This window comes from Eretmochelys imbricata, chromosome 6 (assembly GCF_965152235.1).
Source record: "Eretmochelys imbricata isolate rEreImb1 chromosome 6, rEreImb1.hap1, whole genome shotgun sequence".
Lineage (NCBI taxonomy): Eukaryota > Metazoa > Chordata > Testudines > Cheloniidae > Eretmochelys > Eretmochelys imbricata.
Window position 1 is genome coordinate 89457008 of NC_135577.1, and position 26810 is coordinate 89483817.

Below are 26810 nucleotides of genomic sequence, written 5' to 3' on the forward strand. Positions count from 1 at the left end.
TTGTAGGTATTCATAATCTATTTAATAGTGGGACACTGACATGAATACTACAGTTTTCTAGAGCACATTAGATTTTGAGTTAAGCAGTTGCAACTGGTGCAGGAATTTCTCAGTCAGTCTTCTATATTCTACAATCTACGATTTACTGTATCAGACTAATAAGCCATATCAAATGTGCAATATTCGGTCTATGCTAGCTGGTCTAATTTTTGTTAAGCGCTTTATTTTATCAACATATTAGCAAAATATCAGCCAAATAAGAATTTACTGTATGATTTACTTTAGACTAAGCTTTGCTGCACCTCAACACAACGTGAACTAATAATTATACACACAGTTTATGAATGATTGCTGCAGCTTAATGCTAAAAATCCTCATGCTGATACAATAAAATATTTTACAATGATCAGTTTTTAATGCTTTATTCATTGATTAAAAGAATATACATTTAACATAAACCATACAACATCAGTCATCAGTTCAAACATTCAGCTGGTTTCCTTACATTTTCTGTCAGGAGTTTTTTAATCTGATCACATTTATAAGATAAAATCTCACCACATCTGGCATATACACACACTGTGCCAGTGGATTCACTCTACTGATGTACATATAAAATCCGCATGGTATGTGCTCACTGGAGACAAAACAGCGCACACCTGTCAAAAGGTCATTTTAATATAAGATGGTAAAACCATTTGTAAAACACATATAAACTTTTTCCATAAATAGAATCATATCTGGACATCTGTTGCATAAATTGTGTTTTCCAAAGCTTACAATATAGCAGCCAGGTCTCAGCACTGCTGGGCACCCACGTTGGCCACTTACTTTAATTATTGCAGACTGTCCTTTAACATTAAATGCACAACATTCGTACCACTTAAAACTGGGGTCAGGTGGAAGTCTCACAGAGACCACGTCTGTACCGCGGTTGCCCTGAAACAGTTAAATCGGCTTTTAAAGCCTCTCAGATATAACAAGATTTTAAAACATACTTCATGGAATGTTCTTCATGCATCATAGCAGCTCATACCTGTGATAGAACAAGCTTTGTATTTATTTCCTTTCCTTCCTTTACATTCACTATTCACAGTGAAACAGGTGCATGTTTGTTTAAGAGTTCTGAGGTTGCTGACTGAGCCACAGCACAGCTGTGTACCACAGGTCGAAATTCGACCTTATATATTACAATCTAGCAGTATCTGGCAGACCAACAGTTGGCCTGCCCCTGCCAGCATGTGGGCACTTCTTCATTTTTAATCTATTCTTTGGCAGCTGACACAGGCGCTGACAGAGAAAGTCCAGTGACTTGGTTGCTAGGGATTTCACGACTAATGTTTGTTTGTAAGCATGTACATTTAAATTTATATCTTCATTGTTATGGTTTTACCCCATTGGAATGTGTAAACTTATATTTCCTTTTAAATCTGGGCCCAAAGCTAACTCATGTGGAGAAACTGATAGATCATGAGAATAAGAAGCTATGATGAATTTACGAAGGATAAGAAATCCTACAATTTATAGTCTAAGAGCTCGCAAATTCAGGTGAGTAACTGAAAAAAGCTACACAGTGCTACAGATTACTGCTTAATAACTGAGAATAAATTTAGAGAGTAGTAGTAATTCATGCTTCAGAAACTGCATGTGAAATTAAAGTGGAAGTTTATAGTGAACTGGCATTGGGTAGTATTCTCTTTCTTCCTTTTTTTAAAGCCTAATAAGTAGCATACTACCAGATTATATGACAATGATTGCATACAAATCCACTGGGCTATGGATATTAAAAAAACTGGCTCCTGAGCACTAAACTCCGACATAATAGTAAAATAATAGAAGATGCAGTTACTCAGTAAAAAAATATAGTTAGCCGGCAACCTCAGACAACCTTCGGCTGTATCTCTATAAGGTTTGGTAGACAAGTCCATTAACCGTGAAAGCCCTAAACGTTGCCACTTTCAGCTTCTAAACCAATACCCGACTACGTTCTTTGATCAAGAAGTAGAATACACATATATAATTCTATATATCTAATACTGATTAAACACAGCACAAAAGGGGTTAATTCACACTACTGAAAAACATAATAGGATCCTACTTGCATATGTAACCACAGGAATTGTAAATAAAAAAAGGAGCTAAATGCCTTCACTGAAGCTTTGCATCTCTCGATAAAAATGACGAGTTGGCTCAGTGAAGACACTGAGTAATTCTATGTCCATGACTGCATGCCAAGGTCGACCCAATCCAAGGGATACCTGCTCAATGAGGTTATGTACTGGATCCACATCCTGATCAGCCAGTTCACCTTGGTCGAAATCAATGCTTTCTTCTGTGACTTCAAGCACTTTCAAATCAGAGCCACGAAGACGAGCGATTGCAATGAGGTTATGGGCCCACACTGTGTAACCTGGGAGGGTGGGGGAGGAAAAAAACTGTCACTTCATTGCAGAACTGCTTTTTAAAAAAGTGGTTAAAACCTGAGACCCCTGACTAGCAGGCCTTTTCCCCAACTGATTTTGTCCCTTTTCCATTTGGCAACCTTTTTTCTGCATTTCTTAAAAGTTACAAGCCATCAGGTTCAAATTTATTCTTATCAAGTGAGGAAAAAAAAAAAGTAACATTGTAAGTAGAACCCCCTTCCCCGCGGCCAAACTTTGTTGGACCTGTCCCCTCCCCCTATAGAGAATCAAAAATTCTATTATTCATACAAATTTTTATTTAGACTCTGGGACATACTAAATATTTTAGACCTACACTACTTGACAGTTTAGAGGTGTTATGTGCAAGGAAGAGTGCATGATTAATCATCTTGAGTGAAAGTATAGGTGTAAGAACTGCATTAAAACTGTGTTTGTAGTACAGAGGAACTCTGAAGAGGTTTGATTTTGATGTGTTACAGTTAGACCTATTTTCTATTACCAGATTCCATTTTTGCAGTGATTGTGACCTTTCCTCACAGATCATGGCACTTTTCATGAAAGCCAAGTCCCTTCAATGCTGAAAACTTTTTCACTCAACTACAAAATTATCTTAACTGAAATTAAATATGATAATTATAAAATGGTCTTTGCTACCTACTAGAAGTTCATATTGTATTTCCCCCGGAAAGTGAAGAAAAAGGCAAATTATATTCCCAATTACTAGCGAACTTGCTTTCCATAGGTTGGCTGAGAAAACATGCTGGGTTCCTCCTAGCTCACTGATACCACTAAGCACCATCCAGGATTTTCCTCTTCTTTAGGGTGCCCTCCCCTTCACTTCTCCAGTTTATTCCTTCCAGCATGAAGTAGTTATAAGCCTACTCTTCTTCCCACCTAACATGCAAATTCTCTTGTCAAAGTCTGGACTTGGAAAGCCTGGTAGAGCGGATGAGACTGTACAGTCTCATCCAAGCCACAGAAAGTTATCTGGTAAATACAAGCAAGGTTTGACTCTCTCTGGAATGGTCTTCAACAATGTAGATAGTGGATTCTGTATAGCAGGAAACCTATGAGAAAACATCTCAGTGGGGAGAGGAGAAGGAGGCTGAATTAAATGAGGGAGTTTGATGAAGAAAGTGGAATGAGAATCTTTCACCTACTGCCCCTGAAGCTTCCCACAGAAGCACTGCTCAAAGCACTCTGCAGTCCAGGGCATCTGCAGATGCTGGCATGATCAGTGGTAATGCCTAATGAAAGAGCAAGGAACTCTAAAAGGCAACTTTGTAATATTAATTCACTGATGCTTCCCCTGTCTAGTGCAGTGGGCTGGAAGTCTCAATGCACAAGAAAAATCAGGACGCTCAGAAGGCTGTAGGATACCAAACCCAATCAAGAACTCCACTTTTAGTACTACTTTCCAGAAGAATCTTGAATGAGCTTAGCCAGTCCACTATAGAATTTAGAATTAATAGGTCCTTAGTGAGAGAAAGAACAAGAACATCCACAAGAACAAAGGGGGCAGCTTAACAAGGGCGATACAGATACATAACTACTGCTGCATGTGATGATTTGGAGGAACGTCATTCCCTGGATGAGCCTTCTCAATACTAAGGTGGCTATCATGACCCCTTATAGCTTTTCATGTTAACTTCTGGAAGGAATGACTAGACTTCTGGTAAGATTTTAGGAGCCAGAAAGGACCCCAATCCAACCAAACATTTCACAAGGCAGGGGGCTTGTAGAGATCCCTTACACCATGAAATCTTGAAGCACCTCTTCCCCAAAGTCTAAGGCTGCCTCAGGGAGAGCCTTTGCCCCATGGGGAAGATTCTTCCCCCTTTCCATGCAAGCTGGGTGGGCTTGCTTTTCAGCCCCAGAGACTGCCTCAGTACTTCCTCACTCTTATTGCTTCAGGAAGATTCACTCTAAGGTAGGTAGCAGATGTTTCTCTGTGAAAGCAGAAAAAATTCTTGAGGCCCAGTGAGAAAGCACTTTTGCAAGAGGCACTAGTGAGGTAGATTTCTTTTAGCCTTATTTGATCAAGTGACAAACAGTAGCCAGACAGATGCAGATCAAGTAAATCCTAGTTACTGACTAGTCACCATCCTCTGAGCTGTCACAGCTAAGCCACAGAATAGTTCATTCTGGCTTGAAGGCCTTTACAAGCTAACAAATCCAGCATCGAAATCAGAGGGAAATCAGATAGAAGGGGATTAAATTGTTAGTGGGTGGCACTAAAACCCAGGGTTTGGTTTTTGTTTTAAAAAAGAACCAGTTGCTGTGTTGATCTTAAAGGGGTCTATTTTATCATTACATGTTCCTGAGAGGGGTTTTTTTTTTTTTTTTTGGTAATTGTTACATATAAGTACTTAGACAAATTGCAAGAGGAGAGGACAGGTATAAATAGATTTCATTAACTTCTTCTGAGAGTACAGGGAATGGATGCAACAGAAGATTCTCTTCCCCCTTCCCCTTCTCTAGCTGCTACAACATGAAATTTAGTTATCAACAAGTCAGACTCACTTTAAAATAAATAAATAAATAAATAAAAACACCCAAAGCACTTCTAAAGTTAACATTGAGACAATTTTTACTGCCAATCGGGACCTAACAGGATAGAACTTGTGATTTCTCAATTGTAAAATGTTTAGAAGCTGTCATGTTTATAAGAACAATGCTTCCTTAAAAAGCAGTAGAAATTATGGAGAACAGAACACCCAATATGAATATTTTAGCCTTTTCTGAAGAGCCTAAAATTGATTCTTAAGATAAACAGCTGCATTTGGAACCTGTTACAGCAAAAATGTAGTCTTCACTTCCAAGTTCTTAAATATTTTAAACTAACACCGAACTTAGATGTTATTTTTATTCCAGCTGACAAAATAACTTCCAGGCAGTCTGGTAGCAAAGAAGAAAAAGATCATATTTTCCCAATTTAGGCAAGTTACAAGAAGCACAGCTGAGATCTTGAGATCTGATTTCACCTATTGGGCACCTGTCTTTTCCCCCACTTAATAGCCAATAAGAAATTACACCAAGTTACTACCTTTTAAACAGTCTAAAAAGATCTGACAATTATGTAATTTCCAATTCTCTGCTTAATGAAGATTATTAAAATTTTGCTTTTCTTTTGCTTTACCTGAATGTTTGCTGGATAGACATGTGACAACACTATACATTTCGATGCTGGATTTGTTAGCTTGTAAATTTACACAGCTGTTTGTTTTTATTTTATATTAGATAGGCCTTGGAGGATGTCTGATTTTTTTCCCCCTGTACTGTAAACAAAGTTTTTGGGATAACAACTGCATCAAATCAATAACAATTTGGATAAATTTTAAAAGTTAGGTGGTTAAAGCGAGGCACCTAAAATCACATTCAGCCACTTACAGCACAGCTATAGTAGAGAGTTTACAGCGGCGCAGCTGCACCGCTGTGAGCTCTCTAACGTCGCCACTCTAAACCGATGGAAAAGAGCTCTCCCATTGGCTTAACTACTCAAGCCCTCGCAAGCAGCAGTAGCTAAACTGGCAGGAGAAGCTCTCCCACCGGCACTTATGTCGGTGTAACTTAAGTTGCTCCTGGGGGTGATTTATTCACACCCCTCAGTGACCTAAACTATGCTGACATAAGCTGTAGAGTAGACAGCCTCAGATGTGTTGGTTATGTAGAGTTAGAATTCACATTTGACTCTAGGAAACTTATAGTGATTATAAAGAAAAGCAAAGAATTTAATTTTCCCTGATTTCCAATGGAAAATAATTAAAGTTTGTCAGCTGAAAACTCTTTCTTGCAAGTATCTGACTCCCCCCACTTTGGGGTAAACAACGGCGTTTGAACCCATGCCCTTTGGTGCTAAAAACATGACCCTCTGCCACTTGAGCTAAACACCCCCATCCTGCAAGCTGTCTGAAGGAGGAGTAGGGGTGCACTCCTATAGAGCAGATCACAGGATTGAGGCCTCAATCCCTTATCAACACCAGCAGACTCAAACCTCCTGTGGCTGGTCCACGTAAGATATGAAGAGCCACACTACTAGTGTTACATTAGTTACATCCGATGAAGTGAGCTGTAGCTCACGAAAGCTCATGCTCAAATAAATGTGTTAGTCTCTAAGGTGCCACAAGTCCTCCTTTTCTTTTTGCGAATACAGACTAACACGGCTGCTACTCTGAAAGCTGTCATTAGTATTTTGTTTCCCTATATTTTTTAAATGAATATTACCTACTTTTGTCTGCTGTAGGTCACTAGTTGAAGTCAGATAATACACAAGAGTAAGTTCCTCTCTCTTTGAGCCTAAGTTCAGAATGGATTAGAAGTTTACAGTAATAAAATAGCTAGTACGGACAATTTATGACTAGGGTATGGTGGCATTTGGCCAGGCACTCACCTAAAACTATTTCAGGGGAAGAGAAATGCAGTTTATGCTACTCTCCCTCCTGCAAGTAGATCAAACAGAGAATATATTCCAAACTTTGTCAGCCAACACTTCATCTTGTTAGCTGCTGCTAGATTCTCACTAGATTGGTAACACATCTCCTCTCACCCTCGCTTCATTGTGGGCCATACATATTTACAGCCAGGAAGATCACCTAACCCTCACTGCAAAATGAACTAATGCTAAGCAGCAAACATTTCCAATTCTCATATCCATAAGCATAGCTACTCTCTGGATAATACATAGTTTAATATAATAAAGATCCTCCACACACTCAAAATAAGCTTTCCAGAGCATGGAATATTATATACTACCCTCCGCCCCCCCCCCTTTTTTTTTGGAACCTTACAAGAAAAATTCTTGCTCATCCTCATTTACACAAGTAACCTAGTAAACTTCAAGTGAGAACAGAGTTGCATAGGAAAATTTGTTAACAATCAGTAACTTACTAGTTATGTGATTTGTTATGAGGAATAACTATAACTATAGTATGTGGAATGACTTTACATTTTCAAGTTTGATGGTATGAGAATGTGTTTTTTTCAGTATCTGTATAAACAGCTTCTACTATTAACATCTCCTGCAAGATTTTTTAGGTCAGTAACTGATGTTATTAATACAAAGTGTATGATTGTGATTTTTAGAAAAAAGACTAAAGCATAAAAAAAGTCAAAGTCACTTACTATGTTTGGGAATAGAATTACCTACCATGAACTGCTAGGAGAGAGAGCCTTGTGCACCTCCACGCTAACAAAACCAGTGGATCTTCATTACGGTTGTCACTAAGATCTGGGAAACCAGACATATCTATCACATCATTCATTAATATAAAATGAGTGAGAAACTTGTCATACTGCCTGGATATGAGGTCAACAACAGCCCCTGAAACACAAGTGATGTAGCTGTCAAAGTGAATCCTCTCTAGTGGGATACTGGGCTTAAGAATTCTTAGCATGTCATCACTCTTGATATCAAAAGCCATAATATAGACCCGAAGATTAGTGCTGTTGCGTGTCAGTGCCTTCCAATTCTCATCTTCTGGCATGTTTTCCAAGGACTTGTGCATTATGGAAATTTTGTGGACCAGAAGAGAGAGTCGATGCAAAGGCACATGGTTGCTATCAGCCAGGACTCTTGCCATTTCAGCTGTAAAATCACAGAAATCCAAGGCGAGTGAGCGCAGATTCACAAAGCGCTCCAATTCAACTGCAGTGATAAGAGTGGTATTACCAGGGATGTGGTTGTCCAGCAAACTCAGGTGTTCCATGGTGTTGGCAATGGGGTTTGATAAAGATGACAATGATGTGGGAGTAACTATTTGCAGCATAAACCCACAAGACAGCCACTTCAGTTGCCTGCTATTGCCCAATATTTCTTCAAATAGCTGTTGTATTCTGCAAGAAAAACATAAGCAACAATGACCCCATTAAAATATGACTTAATGTGGTAATACAACTGCATAGCATTCTATATTTATTCAAGAAAGACTCTACTCTTTCAGTTAGGGTGCGATTCTGTAGCTGTGCTACGTGAAGAACTCCTCGAATAGTCAGTGAAAGTTCTGTATGTATGGCACCTACAAAATCAGGCTCTTTAACTTCTACCAAACTCAAATGATGCTGTAATTGTGATTTATCTTAGGAAGGGAATATATGTAATGATTCCTCTTGGGGAAAATGTTGTCCTTTGAAGAGAAGTATCCCATATTTCTCAGCGCCAAACTCTTTTAAAACAAAAGTTTAAGGGAATCCATTCAGCCATTTTGGGGTTATACAAATGTGAGTAAATACAACTTTAAAAAGCCTCTGATGCTTCATGCTCTGATACCTCTAATGCAGTCCTTGCCCAACAGCAAGCTTAGTATGTACAAAATATAGCCCTAAAAGCCCGTCAATGCTTTTTGCCAGATTTGGAGAAATTTGGTTTTGAAATATTTGAAACTCATTACACCTATCTCAAGTGCAAACAATAGTGGGGTTCTTAAAATATTTCCATGTGTGCATATTGGATCATTCCTACAGTTACCAGCAATTATAAGAGTTTAAGTTGGGATGAACATGATTTGGGCCTGACAATATTTGTGTGCCTTTTTTTGTGTGTGTGTGGGGGGGGGGTGAAGTGACCCACACTCACCACACAGGAGGAGTATCCTGCATCTATCCTGACCACCTGTCCCATCCCTGTAACATTTTATGAACAGATCTTTAAGTTATATATTCATTTCACATACCATACCTGAGAGGAAGGAATTTGATTTGAATGTACAATTGTGAATCACACAGCTTCAGCACTGTAGCTAAATGCTCTGGACTGGTTCTAAAGAAATTCTTTGATCATGTTTCCCCACATCTGCTAAAACCCAGCTGAATTTCTCTCTTCCTCACCACTGATAAATGCTCTTCTGAGCACACAGTCACCGTACCTGTTCTAGTACGTATACACGCACATGAAGGTGTACATGCATGCAATCTATAGCACTTGTCACTTAAGGAAAAATATAGTATTTGCAACACGGGAGCTGGGTCAGGTCAAATATGTTCCTGTTTAAAGGCATCAAGGAATGCAATGCAAAGATCTGTAACACAAAATTAAAAAAACATGCCAAAAATCAAGTGGTTCCGAGCTGAATTGCTACATAGTACACACTGGGTATACATACATATATACACACAGACACACACACAGGCAGTAAAGAACATTATGTAAAGGGCATCTAATCTCAGAAGAAAATTAAAAATGAAAAAAATTGCCTGCGTGCATGTATATCTTTAATAATGCACTAAAATGTGCTAGAATGGTAAGCTCATCATATCTTGCAATACTGTATATAGTCACTCTTAATACACATCTGATATTTTAAATTCATTTTATAAGTTTTCCTTCTGCAATATTTATGAACAGTAAATCTGAAATGCGTGCATGTTCAACATGGTATGACTGCATATGCCGAAATGTTTTCTTCTACAGTTCTCTCAATTTGATGCCTAATAACTTAAGCTGTGCTTCTCTAATGATGATGTATGTTTAAGCTTAAAACACAGTTTAAAATACTATTTGACTATTTTGCTTTAGATTACTGTAAACTGTATTGGATTAACCACAATTGCACAATTGTAGCTTCTAATACTGTTCTGTACTAGAAGTAAGCTCATCCAATCAAAGCACGGATGGTGAACATTTAGAACTCAAGTCTACAGCAGTTTTCAGTGATAATAGTACACAAATCCCTGAATTTTAAGCTTAGACTCTGGCTGCAGAACTAGCCATCCATATGTCCACCAAAAAACTATATAGCCACTTCATCTAAAATTTTTCTAGCTATCTAATGCTGAGCCAATCCTTCTAGTCCCACCCACCCCATTTTAACCCAAACTATGTCAAATATTTAAACAACTCAACTGAGGGTACTTTATGTTACGTAATAACTATATATTGGGCTAATAAAAATGAGGCCCAATAGGAAGCACAATGAAGTTATCATCCAACTACACTGCCATTCATTTTAACAATGCACTTCCAGTAAATCCTTTAACTGAATATGGTACCTCTACTCTTGGAGAACACACTAATTTAACCGTTCAAGCCATGTTCTACAAGTTTAACTACATAAGTACCAATTTCTAATAATTTCCTCATCTTATTTTCAGACTGTATGTTTTAATTTCAATTGTCTACACTTTTCTGATGAATAAGCCCTAGTTCTATCTTAATACATAGTCTCAGAACAATAGTAACCAAATGTTTTTGAAAGTTGTTCAATAATCTACACAAGATAGTGAGTTGGCGGTCTCAGTCCAGTTTTCTGTGGCTACCAGTCCATTGACAAGCCACCCACAATTAGCACTAAGTGGCATCCTTGTTGACAGTGTCAGAAGAGAAGTCAAAGACTGAATAGACACAGAGACTGAACTAGTATTTTCACCCCCTCAAAAGTGGTCCTGAGTCAGGACTGAGGCATACTGGTAGGACTACGCAGAAAGCAAGTGCACTACTGCTGTCCATACTATTTCTGTTCATTGGATAATGCAGTCTCAATCCAGCACCATTCATAAGCACTAAATGCACTTATTTAAAATGGCTCAATTGGTATTTTTAGAAAAATTAAGATTAATTAACAACTGTTAGATGACGAAGTAACACCTCAGGCATAAGAGTTTTAAATAGTTACATTTAATTCAATGGTGGAACATATTTTCTCTAACTGCACAATGTACTGCATTTACATGATGTACTGAACTTTCCCATAGCAAAGGTTAAATAAAATGAATTTGTAAAGAGAAAAGTAGTATCAAGTTACATTTAAAACAGTAAACTGCAAATATAGAGCATAAAAAAACCTACGCACTATAGAACCATGTGGCATGCAACAAATCATCATAGTAGGAAGAGCACTAAGCATATTATTAAAAAACAACTACCACAACAACCAGAGTAAAAGTTTTTACTCGGATATCTATAAATTGTGCCTTGCTACCGCAATACAGTATGAATGTTGCATATCTCCCACTGATCTCAATTTCTGCGTTACATAAGTACAACAAGGTGACAAAGACACAGTAGGAAATGAAGGTCTGAATTTCCACCATGTTGTAAATTTAAGTCAGGATCTAAGCACTACAGAGTTCGATATGCATGTACATACTAATCCATCTTTTGATATCTATGATAGTTCCAGAGCTACTTCAGCTACAGGCACATGGAAGAGGAAAGAGCACCCATTCCTCTCCTAGAATATTGGGATAAGCAGATTCCCCTCCCCCCCCGGCAATGTAGATTAAAATTATGACACTCAGGGCTTGTCTACATTGGCAAGTTTTACAGTTATACCAGCATAACCCACTGCGTGGACACTAGTTCCAGAATAAGAATGGCTTTTTCAGTTTATCTTACACACTTCCAAAAGGGCATAAGTAGACTTGGGAGGATTAGATTTTTGAGGATCGAGATTGATTTTAGTATACACACAAGCCAATAAAAATATATTTCCATCAATCATAAAAATGTACAGATAGCCATAGAAAGAAAAAATGCTACTTGAGAACACAGGTTGATTTAAGCATATTTACTTTGTAGATTTTGACATGTTACGTTGAAATTTGTATTTTAACGGTTATAAAGTTTTAACTTTTTGAATCTTAATGTCTATGGTCATTAAACAATTATTGTCTGAACCCGCATAGATTAAGATAAAAAAGATTAAAAGTAAACACTGATGTTATCATCTGGCAACATCGTAAAAAAATTATAAAAAATAAAAAATAAGTTCTGCCAAGCCTAGATATAAGCTATAAAAAAAACACCCCCACTCTGATTCTGCAATAAGAGTGTCCATATTTGGGTGGGGGGGGGGTGGAGGCGGGGTGAAGGTTATACTGATATAATTAACAGTTTAAATTTACACCTTAGATTATACCAATATAGCTTTCCTATATGGACATGCCCTTAGGAATTATTCTGGAAATAAGTAGTTCTCATCTTAAACAGGCATGGAGTCTTATGATAAATCCTTACTTGGAGTTCACTTATGACTTTATTCAAAGTCACTTGTTTCCTAATATTCGTTTTTCTTGTATATATTTGTTTAATTCGTCAGGTGACTTCAATTCCTAGTGTAGTTCTCCACTCAGTCTCAGAACAGCAATAGTACATAACGTTCCAATGAAACTCTGCTCCTCTCTCCCTGGCCCCAATACCACCTCATTCTGTTCATCCCTTGCAAGAGTGAAAGAGAGCCATCCCTTGCAAGAGTGAAAGTATTGTGTCTTCACGCACTGTCTGCAGAGACCACCACAAGTCTGACAACTGAAGATGGTTTGTGTGACGTAGACGCGAGGAGCTTGACCAAGATCAGCTCTTCTCATATAGGTCACCCAATGACCATCAGATAACACAAAAATGGAAACCAGATGAAATCTCACTACCAAGCTGGAGCTTTTTCAACCTAATATCTTGCATTCTCATTATTAGTTCTTTGAGCCAGCATGATATTTTTGCTAGTGTGTACAGAAGAACTTACTGCTTAATCTTTTTGCCATCTGGGTCCACCTTGCTGAGGTATGTATTCGATATACTTCCATGTTGTTGCAGAATGCTTATATCCCCAAAAAGACTTAACTTCTGGAGGTTCCTACAAAAATAGGTTTTGTTAGTTTGCACATGAAGGTAAGGCAACAGTGGGGAAATGTTAAGGACAATTCTTGAACACAGGTAGCAAGGGCACACTTATGCACAGGAGGTTATCGTCCAGGCTGGAAAGAGTTGCACTGTCTATAAGTTTGGGACAACACACAACTTCCAAATAAACTAAAGCTTAGATGGAGCTTTTCAGGGGGAGCAGCTTAAAACGCCAAAATCAAGAGAAGAAGCAAGAAGTCTGATCAGTTTTGAGTAACCCTACTATAATAGTATGAATACATATCTCGTTGTCTAGCAGAATGTTACCAGGAATACGCCTTGTGACATCTAAGTGCATGTTATCCACTTTCATCCTTACAAATTTATTTAAAATTCCATCAATGACACTGTATACATATCTGCTTTTCATTATACGAAAGCTGCACTTAATGCTGAACACCTAGAACTCTAAGGCTATGCCTAAACTATAGCAGCACAGACACAATGCTGCAGCATTGTAGTATAGACATTTGCTACAGCAATGGAAGGGGGTCTTCTGTCACCGTAGTTAATCCACCCCTCTGAGGCAATAGCTAGGTCAAAGGAAGAATTCTGGGGCTTAACTACATCTCTTGGATATGAATTCCCCCCCACCACCCACCCACCCAGACACAACGTAACTAGGTCCACTTGAGTGTTAGGCTTAGACCAGGCCAGAGATAGGCGTACTTGTGGCACTTTAGAGACTAACAAATTTATTTGATCATAAGCTCTCGTGAACCACAGCTCACTTAGTTTTTGTAACATGCTTCATCCAGTGGCCCATCATTCACAATATGCTTTTTGAAAGAGACATCCAAGATTATGATGTCTAACTATATTTAGGGCTATCAATAAATCGTAAACTCAATTAACACAAAACAAATTAACTAATTTAAAAAAAGTCACGATTACACAGTTTTAATCTTGCGGTTAAACAATAGAATATCAATGAAAATATATTATATGGTAGAACCTCAGGAGTTATGAATACCTCAGGAATGGAGGTTGTTCATAACTAAGGCTATGATTTGATCATAGGTATTTTTAGTAAAAGTCACGGACAGACCACAGGCAAGAAACAAAAAGTCACAGACCATGACCTATACCATAAACACCACTGGTTCAATCTTACTGGAGGTGGGGGGGTGTGGGGGTGGAAAGGGAGCCCCGGGCTTCAGAGCAGTGGCCGATGCGGCTGGTGCCGGCGCCACTCCAGCAGCAGCTGGCTGAGGGGTCACCTAAGTAGCTGGTGTGGCTGTCCCCAGGGCCTCCTGAGCAGCTCACTCCAGGGTCAACTGCTTGGGCAGCTCTGGGGTCAGCCACACTGACCACTGCAGAAGTCATGGAGGGTGCAGGAAGTCACTATTCATAACGCTGAAATGTTTGTAACTTTGAACAACACATCATGTTTGTTCTTTCAAAAGTTCACAACTGAACATTGACTTAATACAGCTTTGAAACTTTACTAGGCAGAAGAAAAATGCTGTTTTTAACTATCTTAATTTAAATGAAAGAAGCACAGAAACAGTTTCCTTACTTTACTAAAAAAAGGGAAAGTTTAAAAAAGTTTGACAGTTTATGATTGACACAGTTCTGTACTGTATTTGCTTTTTTGGGGGAGAGGGGCAAGGGCGGGGGAGGTCTCTGCTGCTGCCTGACTGCATACTTCCAGTTCCAAATGAGGTATGTTCGTAACACTGAGGTTTTACTGTAAATATTTTTGGATTTTTTTTTTCATTTTCAAATATATTGACTTTAATTACAACACAGAATACGAAGTGTACAATGCTCACTTTATAACATTTTTGATTAAAATATCTGCACTGTTGTAGCCTGTACTGCAAGATATTTACGTGCAAGCTATGTTAAACATTCATATGCCTCTTCATGCTTTGACCACCATACCAGAGGAAATGCTTCCATGCTGATGACTCTCTTTAAAAAAAATGTATTAATTAAATTTGTGACTGAACTCCTTGGGGGAGAATTGTATGCCTCCTGCTCCACGGTTTTGCCTGCATTCTGCCATATATTTAATGTTATAGCAGTTTCAGATGACGACCCAACATATATTGTTAGATTTAAGAACACTTTCACTGAAGATTTGACAAAATGCAAAGAAGGTACCAATATGAGATTTCTCAAAATAGCTACAGAACTAAACCCAAGGCTGAAGAATCTGAAGCGCCTTCCAAAATCTGATAGTGATGAGGTGTAGAACATGATGTCAAAAGTCTTAAAAGAGCAACACACCGATGTGGAAACTATAGAATCCGAAACACCAAAAAGAAAATCAAGCTTCTCTTGGTGGCATCTGACTCAGATGATGAAAATGAAGGTCCTTCAGTCCAAACTACTTTGGATCATTATCAAGCAGAACCCACCTGTTCTCACTTTCAGATGACACTGTAAATAAGAAGCAGGCAGAATTATCTGTAATATAAACTTGTTTGTCTTAGCGATTGGCTGAACAAGAAGTAGGACTAAGTGGACTTGTAGGCTCTAAAGTTTTACATTGTTTTGTTTCTGAGAGCAGTTATGTAAAATATAATTCTACATTTGTAAGTTGCACTTTCACGATAAAGAGACTGCAGTATAGTACTTGTCTGAGGTGAACTGAAAAATACTGTTTTATCTTTTTACAGTGTAAATATTTGTAATAAAAATATAAAGCACTGTACACTTCGTATTCTGTGTAACTGAAATCAATGCATTTCAAAATATAGAAAAACATCCAAAAATATTTATAATAAATTCAAATTGGTACTCTATTTAAAAGTGTGATTAAAACTGCAAATAATCACGACTTTTTTTTAATCTTGCAATTAATTGTGATATTTAAATATATATAAACAGCCCTAATAAAAATATACATAAATATATAGATTCATTCATGATATACATGGGTGAGCACATTGGTCAGTATCACTTTCCCCTATACAGACAATTTCTCCCACTTATGTGCCCCCTGCCCTGCAACAACCAGTGAGGGAAAGACATTAAAAAACATGATGGTAAAACCACAAAAGCAGGTACAGGACGCTCCAATGCAGGTGTGTCACCTGACATACTTTTAACAAGTATGTCATTTTTCAAAAGTTAACAGGATTCCTTTAAATATTTACATATTCTATAGGTATAATTTATTCCTAGGACTCTAAAACATGTTATTTTTGGTAGTGTAACATTCCATGAATCCTAGTGAAAATCTGGAGGATTGCAAGAGTTCAAACCAGCTGTTTATTTTTGTCACTATAATTTAATCTATAGTTTACAGAGAAGAATGTACAAACTTAACTCCTATTCCTGCTGTTTTATAGGTAACGTTGCTACTTCATCACAGCAATTCCTAGAGGCAGCACGATCAGTGCCAGTGTATACATGAACCACCATGAGGCTTTTGTACTGTGCTGGTGAATCATCTCCCACATATATTCTGATATATGTATAAAAATTTAGAACAGCTGCATTGCTCCAGTGTGTGCCGCGAGGAAGAAAGGGCTGACTGCAGAAAGTTGTAAATAATATGGCCATGAACAAGCCTAGACCAAAGCACATTCTCAGATTCTTTTTCAATCATTTAATACTGCTACTGGCACCACAAGAAATGTGATGTGGAGCAGCTTTTGCATGAACTCCCTTATGCATGCTTAAAAAAAAAAAAATCACAACGTCTCCAGGACTTAAAACTTTAAAGGTGCTACATCCAAAAATCTGTTCCCAAGTTTACTATGTGAATATTAGCAACACTAAAGCCCATGCTGCAGTGCCAGGGAACCTTCCCTGGACTCTTCACTGCCCTTTACTAGAAGATGACTAAATCTTCATAAGATATTTCACTTGCAGTGGAACCAAGGATATGTAGAGAGGATGTCTCACTTCCCTAATTTTTAGGTCCAATCTATCACCCTTTATAATCACTGTGAACTAGCACTACTAGAAATCTCTTGTTTAGTTTGCGATCTGTCATCACTTCCTACTCTGATTTTTCTAACAGCTGTCTCCTAGTTGTATCTGCTGTCTATTTCCTCTCCTAGTGAATGAGGGACTTACTAGCAAGTCCTCAAATACTTCACAGCAAGCTACACCTAAATACTTCAACAACGTTCCTGTACATACAGCTTTGGAAGTTTTAATTAAAATATAAAAATGAGTATGATCAGTAGAGTAACCCAAGTTATTTGATATTTTATTTAAATATAATTTTATGCTAACTATTCGCATTTTCAGTATGCCTCAGATTTTTATATTGAAGATGCCTAACTACCTCAAATAAAATTGTTGGGTGAGGGGAAAGCTCAAGATTTTAGCAGCAGAGAAGGGGGGAAAGTTGGGGCTTTTTGCCCCTAGGAAGCGGAAAGTCAGTTTAGTATGATGAGGGAAGTAGGATGGCTGGATGTTTCTGCTAAAATGACTGGCAGCATCATATGTAATGCTGAAAATGAAACTGTCATCTTTAGATTTCAGAACAAGTCATTGAGATGAATGAGGCAGTTCACATCTTTCAGAGCATCTGCAGATTCAGGAAGACATTACATTACAACACACAAGGGCTAGAAACTACCTTTTTAAAAGCTTCAATCTGGAAAACAGTGCTGTACAAGTGATTAATTATGCAGCCACAAAACTACATGGCACACAGGGCCTGTTTAACAGTCAGCATCATCTCACTACTTATAGCTGTTTTGTTTCAAGATTACATTAGCAGTAGTAAATTGCTGTAACACTTTGTGCTAGACAGTGTACACACAACTATAAAGTCTCTTCCTCAAAGAGTTTACTATTTAAGTAAATAATGACAGCTATAGTGCAACTTAGTTCTGTTCTCTTTTGCATTTGCTAGTCACATGATTATCACCACCTGTAAGTTTGATCATGGCTGAATTCATATCCCCTATAGATCATTAATGAAAATAATGAAAACAACAATAGTGATCCTATGCTGTACCACTTGTTTTTTCTGATTCCTGCTTCAGTTTTACTATTATGATTGATTGAGAAAGGAAAAGAACAATTACTACTGAATCATTTTATTAAAGCAGCAACCAGAGGGCCCAGTTAGGATCAGAGTGGTGCAGTTCTATGTACTACAAACACATACAGAGGCAGTCCTTGTCCCAAAGAATTTACCATTTATGATTTCTCAACCATGAGATTCTACTTTTAAATGATCTGATATTTCTCCAGCTACTTTTAACTTTGTCCTAACATGCCAATGCATCCTCTACTAATTTAGTAATTGCACTAGACTAGATTTGCTTGCTGTGCCCTATTATACATTTTTCAACCAAATTTCACATAGGCCTTGTTTACGCACAGCAGGATTAGAGAATGGTAAAGTTGCTCATTCATGGTCTATGGTAGCAATTCCACCATTGCTTGCTAAATGAAGCTGCCTGTACCAGATCAGTGGTGGGAGAGTTGCTGAAGAGTCTCAGTAAAGATGCGGCTATTCTGACTTCCTCAATATGCTGAATATTTGGCCTGTTTAATAATCCAGGAGCCTCATTTAATTTAATTCCTGAAATTCTTTAAAACAGATTTTGCTGACATATTGGAGTTTTACTAAAAATCTAGATTCTTGCTCTGCACACTGATACAGATCAGGCAGGTCACTGAGGAGAGAAACAAACAGACAGACATCAACCCCTTCCTACTTTTTCCCAGAACGGCTCTGACAGGCAAAGACTACACTTGTGGATTTCAACACAGCAGAGTAAAAAAGCAAATATTTCTTCCTTCACCCCACTCCAAGAATCTTCCTGAAAAACAACCATCTTAATAAAAGCATAGATATTCTGATGACTCATGGGAAGTTTCCCCATACCTACTACTTACTTAGAATCTTTTGTTTTAAGAGATTATCTGTTCCTGTTGCTCATTCCCCCAACAGAAGTCAATCCTCTGTGACCCTCACAATTTGTTGTGATAGATATTGTTACAAAACAGGATTTTGACTTCTGGTCAAAAATAAGCAGCAGGAGAAGAATGGTTATCAAACACCAAGATCCTTTTTAATGCCCATGTACTCAGTAATAAAGAATGAAGAAACTTTTTTTCTAAATACAGTACAAGTTTTGTATTAACAGACTGTCATTCATAACAAATTTGCAATAACTCTGGATCTGTATGCCTGTAATATCAAACACAAGATTTATAAAATGGCCCTCTGGAATGTAAGTGATTTCCAGCAGCAAGACTGTCAGTATATTTTATGTAATTCGTTAGCAACTGTTAGTAATAGCAATTCATTAAATCCTTCCAGTCTGTGAGAATTAGCTAAGTTCTACGTAGAATTTTTTCCAAATTTTCACATAATCATCTGCTTTAACATCAGAATAGTTTACATCTTCAGCTTTGTTTTGTACAGTGAATGGATAATTTAGCTAGTGGAAAAAGTGTACATCATCATCCAGTACCCAACAGAGCATCAAAATTCTTCCCTATTTTTAGTTTTACAGACTAACATTTGTTGTGCCTCAGGTTCTTTGGTATACATCCTCAAAGAACCACATAGTCATCAAAAAGATTTTTTTGCACTTAAAGTTTTTTGAAAGTTATATTGAACAGTACAGTAATGCAAAGAGTAAGTTTGATTTATAAGACCACAATAAGGCATGACAGTTTACTTACCAAAGTTGAGGTAGTTAGCGCTGTATTTTACAAAAACACTTACCCCACGATGGTAAGAAATCAAAGCTGCAGATTCTCTGGTTTCATTGCCAGAAGGACATCCCAAGAGGCATGAAAGAACCATCTGATTCTCAATCTTCACTCATTCCCTTTGGTGCGTTTGATATGACTCACACAGAAACTAGAATCTCTGCAACTTATTAGATATATTTGTGGTATAGCAATGAGTAGAGCTGCTTTCCAAACAGTTGACTTGGGTTCAGCTACCCCACCAACGGAGAAATGTGGCTATTGCCTGAAGGCATACTGGGCTGAATAAACCCAATCTCGTCTTATCTCAGAAGCTAAAGAGTGCCGGGTCTGGCTAGTACTTGGATGGCAGACCAAATGGGCAGGACCAAGCATACATAGACCACCCTTGACTGGTGTCTGTCCAACTTGATCTTAAAAATCTCCAATGACAGGAATACCGTAGCCTCCTTTGGAAGCCTATTCCAGTCCTTCCATACTAAGGAAAAACTTTCAAATATAAATCTCCATGCCGCAGATAAAGCTGATTACCTCTTGCCCTACCTTCAGTAGACATAGAGAACAACTGATCAACATCCTCTTTATTACACCCCTTAACATACTTGACGGCCTTTATCAGTTTTCTTTTCTCAAGACTAAACACACTCCATTTTTTTTTTAAACCTTTCCTCATGCATCAAGTTTTCTAAACTTTTTGTTGCTCTCTCTCCTCTTGACTCTCTCCTGCTTGTCCACATCTTTCTTAAAGTATGGCACCAAAAACTGGACACAGTACTCAAGCTGAGGCCTTACCAGTGTCAAATAACTGTTCCACTCTATCGCCCATGTTTTATATACAACACTCTTATCAATACACTCTAGAATTATATTAGCCTTTTTTGCAACTGCATCACACTGTTGACTCACACTCAATTTGTGAGACACTATAATCCGCAGATGCATTTCAGCAGTACTATCAAATAGACAGTTATTCCCCATTTTGTAGCTGTGCACTTGATTTCTCTCCTTTCTAACTGCAATACTTTGCACTTGTCTTTAACAAATTCATCTTGCTGATTTCAGACCAATTCTCCAATTAGTCAAGGTTATTTTGAATTCTAATCCTGTCCTCCAAAGTGCTAGCAACTCCTCTCAGCTTGGTGTTATCTTCAAATTTTATAAACATACTCTCTCTTCCATTATCCAAATCATTAATATATTGACTTGTGCTGGACACAGGACAGACCTCTGAGAGACTCTACTAGATACATGCCTCCAATAGGACAGTGAGCCATTGATAAGTATTCTGAGTACAGTTTTTCAGCCAGTCCTCACTCATCTTATAGTAATTTCATTTGGATCACATTTCCCTACCTTGCTTATGAGAATGTCACATGGTGTTGTGTCAAAAGACTTATTAAAAAAATCAAGATACATCATATCTACAGCTTTCCCCCATCCACTAGGCCAGTAACCCTGTCAAAGAATGACGTTAGACTGGTTTGGCATGATCATGGGTAAAAGCTAGTGATTTTCTATAGTAAAGTACGAGAAGCAGAATTCATTTCCTTAGCAACTTAGAACAAGAACTTGTTTGAGATTAGCGGTCTTCAGCAAATACACTTACTCTTAGGTATTTGGGGTTCTCAATTTGAATTTTTAGCATCCAAATCACTTGAGACAACTCTATGAAGCCGTCCAGATGATCTTTTACATACCATATTATTTCTGATTTATGTTCTAAATAGCTCTCAAGAACTATGCAGTTCAGGAATAGACAAACCCACATGTGCACACAATTTGAGAACTCAAGCATTTTAGCATGAAATTCAAACATGGTCATGGAGATGGAATAAAGGAGGAGTATGTATTATGCTTGGGGTATTTATGGTGGGAAGTATCTGTGCATTAGTGAACCTATAGTATAACTGGCTCTACCAGAATAAGTACAATGTTTTTCTATCTCTAATTATTTACATTCATTTAAGACCCATGTAGCTTAAAATGTGCAATTTGGCTAACAGTAAAATTTGCAAGTCCATACACCATGAATTACAATAAGCTTTACTGCACCAGCTCTTATTTGTGACAGGAAATTTCAGATGGAATCTGTTCTAGTTGAATGAATGTTACCAAACGAAAACTTGCCAATGCTGTGACATAGTTATGACCTGAATCTTAAGTTAGTCATTCACTATACCACTTTTACTGCATGTTTTTATATGTTGTGATCTGTCTGTGTATACTGTATTTTGCATAGTGCATGACACTGCACACTTCAGAAGCTGAACTAAACTGCTGGCGTTAAATGTAAAAAGGATTCACAGGAGATTCTCCACAACAGGACACCTGATTCCGCCTTAGCAACAAGACAATGATTCTTTTGTCAAGGGACCTTGAAGTGCCAAGGCATTTCTCCACCACAGTTCATTTTAATTAAAAGGAGCTAAATAAAAGGGGGGGGGGGATTTTAGCTATATCAACATGTAGCACAGAGAAGCAAACATTTTACTGAAGAAATGTCTAAAGCATCCACCAATTTGAAAAGGATGTATGTAAAAAGTACCTTGGCAAAGTAGTAGGGCAGATTAAGAATAGCAAAAGCTCCCTCCTAATATAAACGCACTTGTTGGGGAATAGGAGATAGCAGCAGAGAGGTAGTGAATTTCAGGAATGATACTATGTATCATTTACAGTGTGTGAGAGAACTTTTCACTGGGCCACAGCACACTAGAAATCCACTTACATTTACACTGTTGCCAAGTTAGTATTATAAACAGTGTGTAAGACTAACATTTTGTTGACTAATTTTTAGTGATGCAGAAATAAAGACTGTCTGGCCTTTTTAAAAGAACTCCTGCACTATGGATTATAAATAGGACCCTACCAAATTCACAGCCATGAAAAACGCGTCATGGACTGTGAAATCTGGTCTTTTGTGTGCTTTTACCCTATACTATACAGATTTTACCCTATACTATACAGGTAAGAGCAGCATTTCTCAAATTGGGGGTCCTGACACAAAAGAGAGTTGCGGGGGGCGGTGTCACACAGTTATTTTTTGGGGGGAGGGTTCACGGTATTGCCACACTTACTTTGGTTCTGCCCTCAGAGCTGGGTGACCAGAGAGCAGTGGCTGTTGGCCGGGCACCCAGCTATGAAGGCAGTGCCCCACCAGTGGCAGCACAGAAGTAAGGGTGGTAATACCATAACATGCCATCCTTACTTCTGCACTGCTGCTGGCAGTGGCTCTGCTTCAGACCTGTGCCCCTGGCCAGCAGCTGCTGCTCTTGAGCTGCTCAGCTCTGAAGGCAGCGCTGCGGCCAGCAGCAGTGCAGAAGGGTAGCAGTACCACAACCCTCCCTACAATAACCTTGCAACACCCCCCACCCCCCAAAGTCCTCTTTGGGTGAGGACCCCTACAATTACAACACTGTGAAATTTCAGATTTAAATAGCTGAAATCATTAAATTTATTATTTTTAAAATCCTATGACAGTGAAATTGACCAAAATGGACTGTGAATTTGGTAGAGCCCTAATTATAAATACCGACCTTACAAAAAACATCAAGTTCAGACAGAGTCTGCTGAACTCTCACACCTCACACAGTCTGATAGATCAACATTGATACAGAAGTTTTCACTTACTGGCAGATGTATTTTCAAGTCAGCCAACAAGAACGAACTAACGAATTGTAACAAAGCTTGACAACAAAGTTATAGCAGCAGGCACAGATGATTGAGACAGACAGCCCTAAACTGTTGACAAGTGGAAGAATAGAGTAAAACATGTACTAAAATATAAAGGTTAGGGTCCTCAGTTCAGAGCTGGAGCAGAACTGAGGTTTTCAGAAAGTAAGCTTTGTCAGTGAGATGGCTGAGTGTTATAACATAGGAAGTGTCTCTGAGCTAACTGCAGTAAAGTGGAGGAACGGAAAGAGATATTTGGCAGGTGAAAAGTATGTACTCATCTAAAACCAAGGAGCGATTATATTCATTATTCTCTAGCTACAACTCAGGAGAAAAAAGCACGAAAAAACCCAAACAAAAAAGATTTCTCCCCAAAGCCATAGAAGCATGATGGCCCTAATATGTTCCAATATTGTACATCATTGTATTCACTTTTCGGATAGTCTTCCACAAAACAGTAAATCAGCTTAAGATACCTAAGTTAAAAAAAAAAAGCTGTAAATGTTAATTGTGTAATGGTGGGGAGGTAAAGTTTTTAATTTCTTCTTGATCCCGGGAACCCTTTCCAGCTATATCCTTGCCTAATATTGATGGGGAACCCTGAAGCATCTTAATGGGCCCTTGCTTTTCTGCCTTAGTTGTTTATATGGCTACCATTATCATAGCAAAGTAAGGAAGTACTATCACCACCATTTTACAGAGAGAACTGAGGCACAAGTAGACTCAGGCCTGGTCTACACTGAGGGAGGGAATCAATCTAAGTTACACAATTTCAGCTACATGAATAACATAGCTGAAGTGGACGTACTTAGACCTACTCACCGCAGTCTCTTCACTGTGGTGAGTCAACTGCTACCGCTCCCCCGTCGACTCCACCTGAGCCTCTCGCGGCGGTGGAGCACACAGGGGTCGATTTATCACGTCTAGACTAGATGCGATAATCAACCCCTGCTGGACTGATCGCTGCCCACCCATCCGGCAGGTAGTATAGACATACCCTAAGAGTCCAACATCGTTCAGGATGACTGTGGCAAAGCACAGAATTGAACCAAGGCCTCCCAAATTCCAAGCTAGCACCTTAACCGCTGAACCATCCTCCTCTTTATCATCATCTCCCAAGGTCAAAGGTCACTCATCTTTAATAGTTTCTCTCTGACTAAAATACAAGATTCCTTCTAATAGAGACTAAACTGTTTCAGAAATTACTGAGTGTCAGGAACCCGAGCTATTATTATAGTTAATATATTTTTCAATACCAAGGTTACATCACAGCTCGGTGGTGGGAGGAACAGTGTAAATTTTAAAAAGTGTTAACGTGTACATTAGTGTTTTCACCACAATGTATCTGTTGGGTCTGTTCATGCATGAATAAAGTATGAAGACACATTTAAAGTATTTTGAAAGAATGGAGTCTAGATACGCACCAGAACTCAAGCTTACAGCTCTGATCCTCCCTACATTTGATTTTGATTTCTTTGTACAGCTCTAATTATCCTTGTATCTATCACAGGGCAGTGTAAATTGTCAGTTAATCTACTTCTATATCTTGTGTTATATTTATATTCCACAGCTGACATGATACAATGCAAAATATGTTTAAGTTACTTTATATATTGTAACCCTAGTGCTATTTGATAAAGAACTACAAAGACACTAATTTAATAAATTATTAGTGTATGTTTTACTTACTATTTATGAAATACTCCGAAGTTTGCACTATAAGAAGTGATAGAAATTACATTTCACAGATACCAAATAAAGCTTTATTTGAGACAATTTCTTACACGCTTAATTCTTACATCTCATCAAAGCACAGCTCCTATGAATATGGAACGTGATGTGTGAATTAGCTATCAGTTTGCAGATGCTTCACAATTTATCTTCATGAAGCATCAGCACACACAGTCCATGACCTATTCCTCACTGTGGCCTCCATTATGCCCTTTATTTTAAAATATGCACAGGTAAATCTAATTGGCTTCCAGGATTTGCTTGAATACACTTTCCGTAAGCAGTTTTACTAAACAAACGCTTACCCCCAGCCTTTCCTTCTCTGTTTAGAGCAAGATGTTTCTACTAACATATCTCAGGAAGGAGGCCGAGGCCGGGCGGATGGGCTGGAGAAAGGGGCCCACCCGGAGGGGTCCCCCCCCACCCCCAAGAAAGGCGCAGGGCCGGAGGCTATCCCCCCAGGGGAGGGGCCGGGCTGGGGAAAAGGACCGGGCAGGAAGGGATCTCGCACAGGGGAGGGGGTCAAGAGGGCGGGCTAGGAGAAGGGGCCGGGCCGCAGGGGGCCCCCCCCCAGGGAAGGGGGCTGGGTCTAAGGGGGCTGGAAGGAGCTGGGCCTAAGAGGTCTCCCCCCACCCCGGATGGCTTCCGGGCCAGGCCGGGCCGGAGAGCCCCGCGGTACCTGTTATTGCGGACGCTGCTCAGCACGCACAGCACCAACTCCAGGTAGGTCCTCAGCAGGTCCAGCCAGCGGGGGCAGAGCGGTGTCTCCCCCTCGGCCGCGGCCGCCGCCCCCTCGCAGACCCCGCCGGCGCCGCCGCCGCCGCCGCCGGGGTAGTTGTCGGCGGCGAACTGGACGCGCAGCTCCCGCACGAACCAGCCGCACTTGCGCATGAGGAAGTCGAGGCGCGGCCGCTCGGCGGGGGCGACGCGGAGGCTGAGGCGCAGCCGGGGCCACAGGGCCGGGTAGAAGAGGCACTCCCGCCAGTGCGAGCAGGCGGCCGAGGCCCGCAGCCGGTCCGGGCCCGCCAGGAACGAGAAGATGTGAACCACCAGCTCGCTGGGCAGGGAGCCGGCGCCCACCGCCTCCCCGCACACCGCCATGCCTGGCGCCGGCCCGAGCCCCACTGCTGCAGCCCCAGGCCGCGGCCTCGCCTCCGCCTCCTGCGACAAAAACAACAACATCAATGACTAGGCGGAGGGGGCGGGGGCCGGCCGAGACTCGGCTACTGCCGGGGCAAACCACCGCACCCGGCCGCGGGGGAGGAATGGATCCTACCAATTAACTCGTAGAGGGGGATGGCACTTCGTCTAGACCCAGCTCTGCGGATTGCGGATGCTACCACTGACCTAGGAGGGGGGAGGAAAGAACCTCCCACCTCACTCATAGAGGGAAATGGAACTTACCTCTGGACTGAGCTGTGGGGGAGGATGGAAGATACCACCAAGCCTTCCTGTGGGGTGTGGGGCAGGCTAACTCCCTCCAGAATCAGGTCTTGAGGGAGAGAGATCATCAGATTTGCACAGTCCACTATGGGTCTGCATGCCAGCGAGAACAACCAGGGCTGATGGCATCACAGCAGGCATCGGATGGTGACATTCCCAGGTCTGGCTCACTCAATCCTGCAAATCCATGAATCTCTGGGGCGGCCCCCACAGGCAATGGCGGGTAGGGTTAAGGTGTGAACCCCTTTGCACATCGAAGGAGAGCATGGTGTTCATCCAGGAGACAT

At 39.7% G+C, this 26810-nt stretch overlaps 1 protein-coding gene across 1 annotated transcript; it reads right to left on the minus strand.

Moving 5' to 3' along the window:
* FBXO33 (F-box protein 33) lies at positions 1-26232 on the minus strand. Its single transcript, XM_077819114.1, has 4 exons — positions 25760-26232; positions 12878-12988; positions 7570-8255; positions 1-2410 (listed from the first exon to the last, which is right to left on the minus strand). The coding sequence occupies exons 1-4, from the start codon at positions 26179-26181 to the stop codon at positions 2139-2141; spliced, it is 1491 nt and encodes a 496-aa protein (XP_077675240.1). The 5' UTR covers positions 26182-26232; the 3' UTR covers positions 1-2138.
* Positions 26233-26810: the final 578 nt, after the last annotated feature.

Coding starts and splice junctions, on each gene's coding strand:
- FBXO33 (XM_077819114.1), bottom strand. CDS start 26,181: ATGGCGGTGTGCGGGGAGGCGGTGGGCGCCGGCTCCCTGCCCAGCGAG. Junction 12,989..25,759: donor AGCAGCGTCCGCAATAACAG/GTACCGCGGGGC, acceptor CTATTTTTGTAG/GAACCTCCAGAAGTTAAGTC. Junction 2,411..7,569: donor CTCTCTCCTAGCAGTTCATG/GTAGGTAATTCT, acceptor CCACCCTCCCAG/GTTACACAGTGTGGGCCCAT.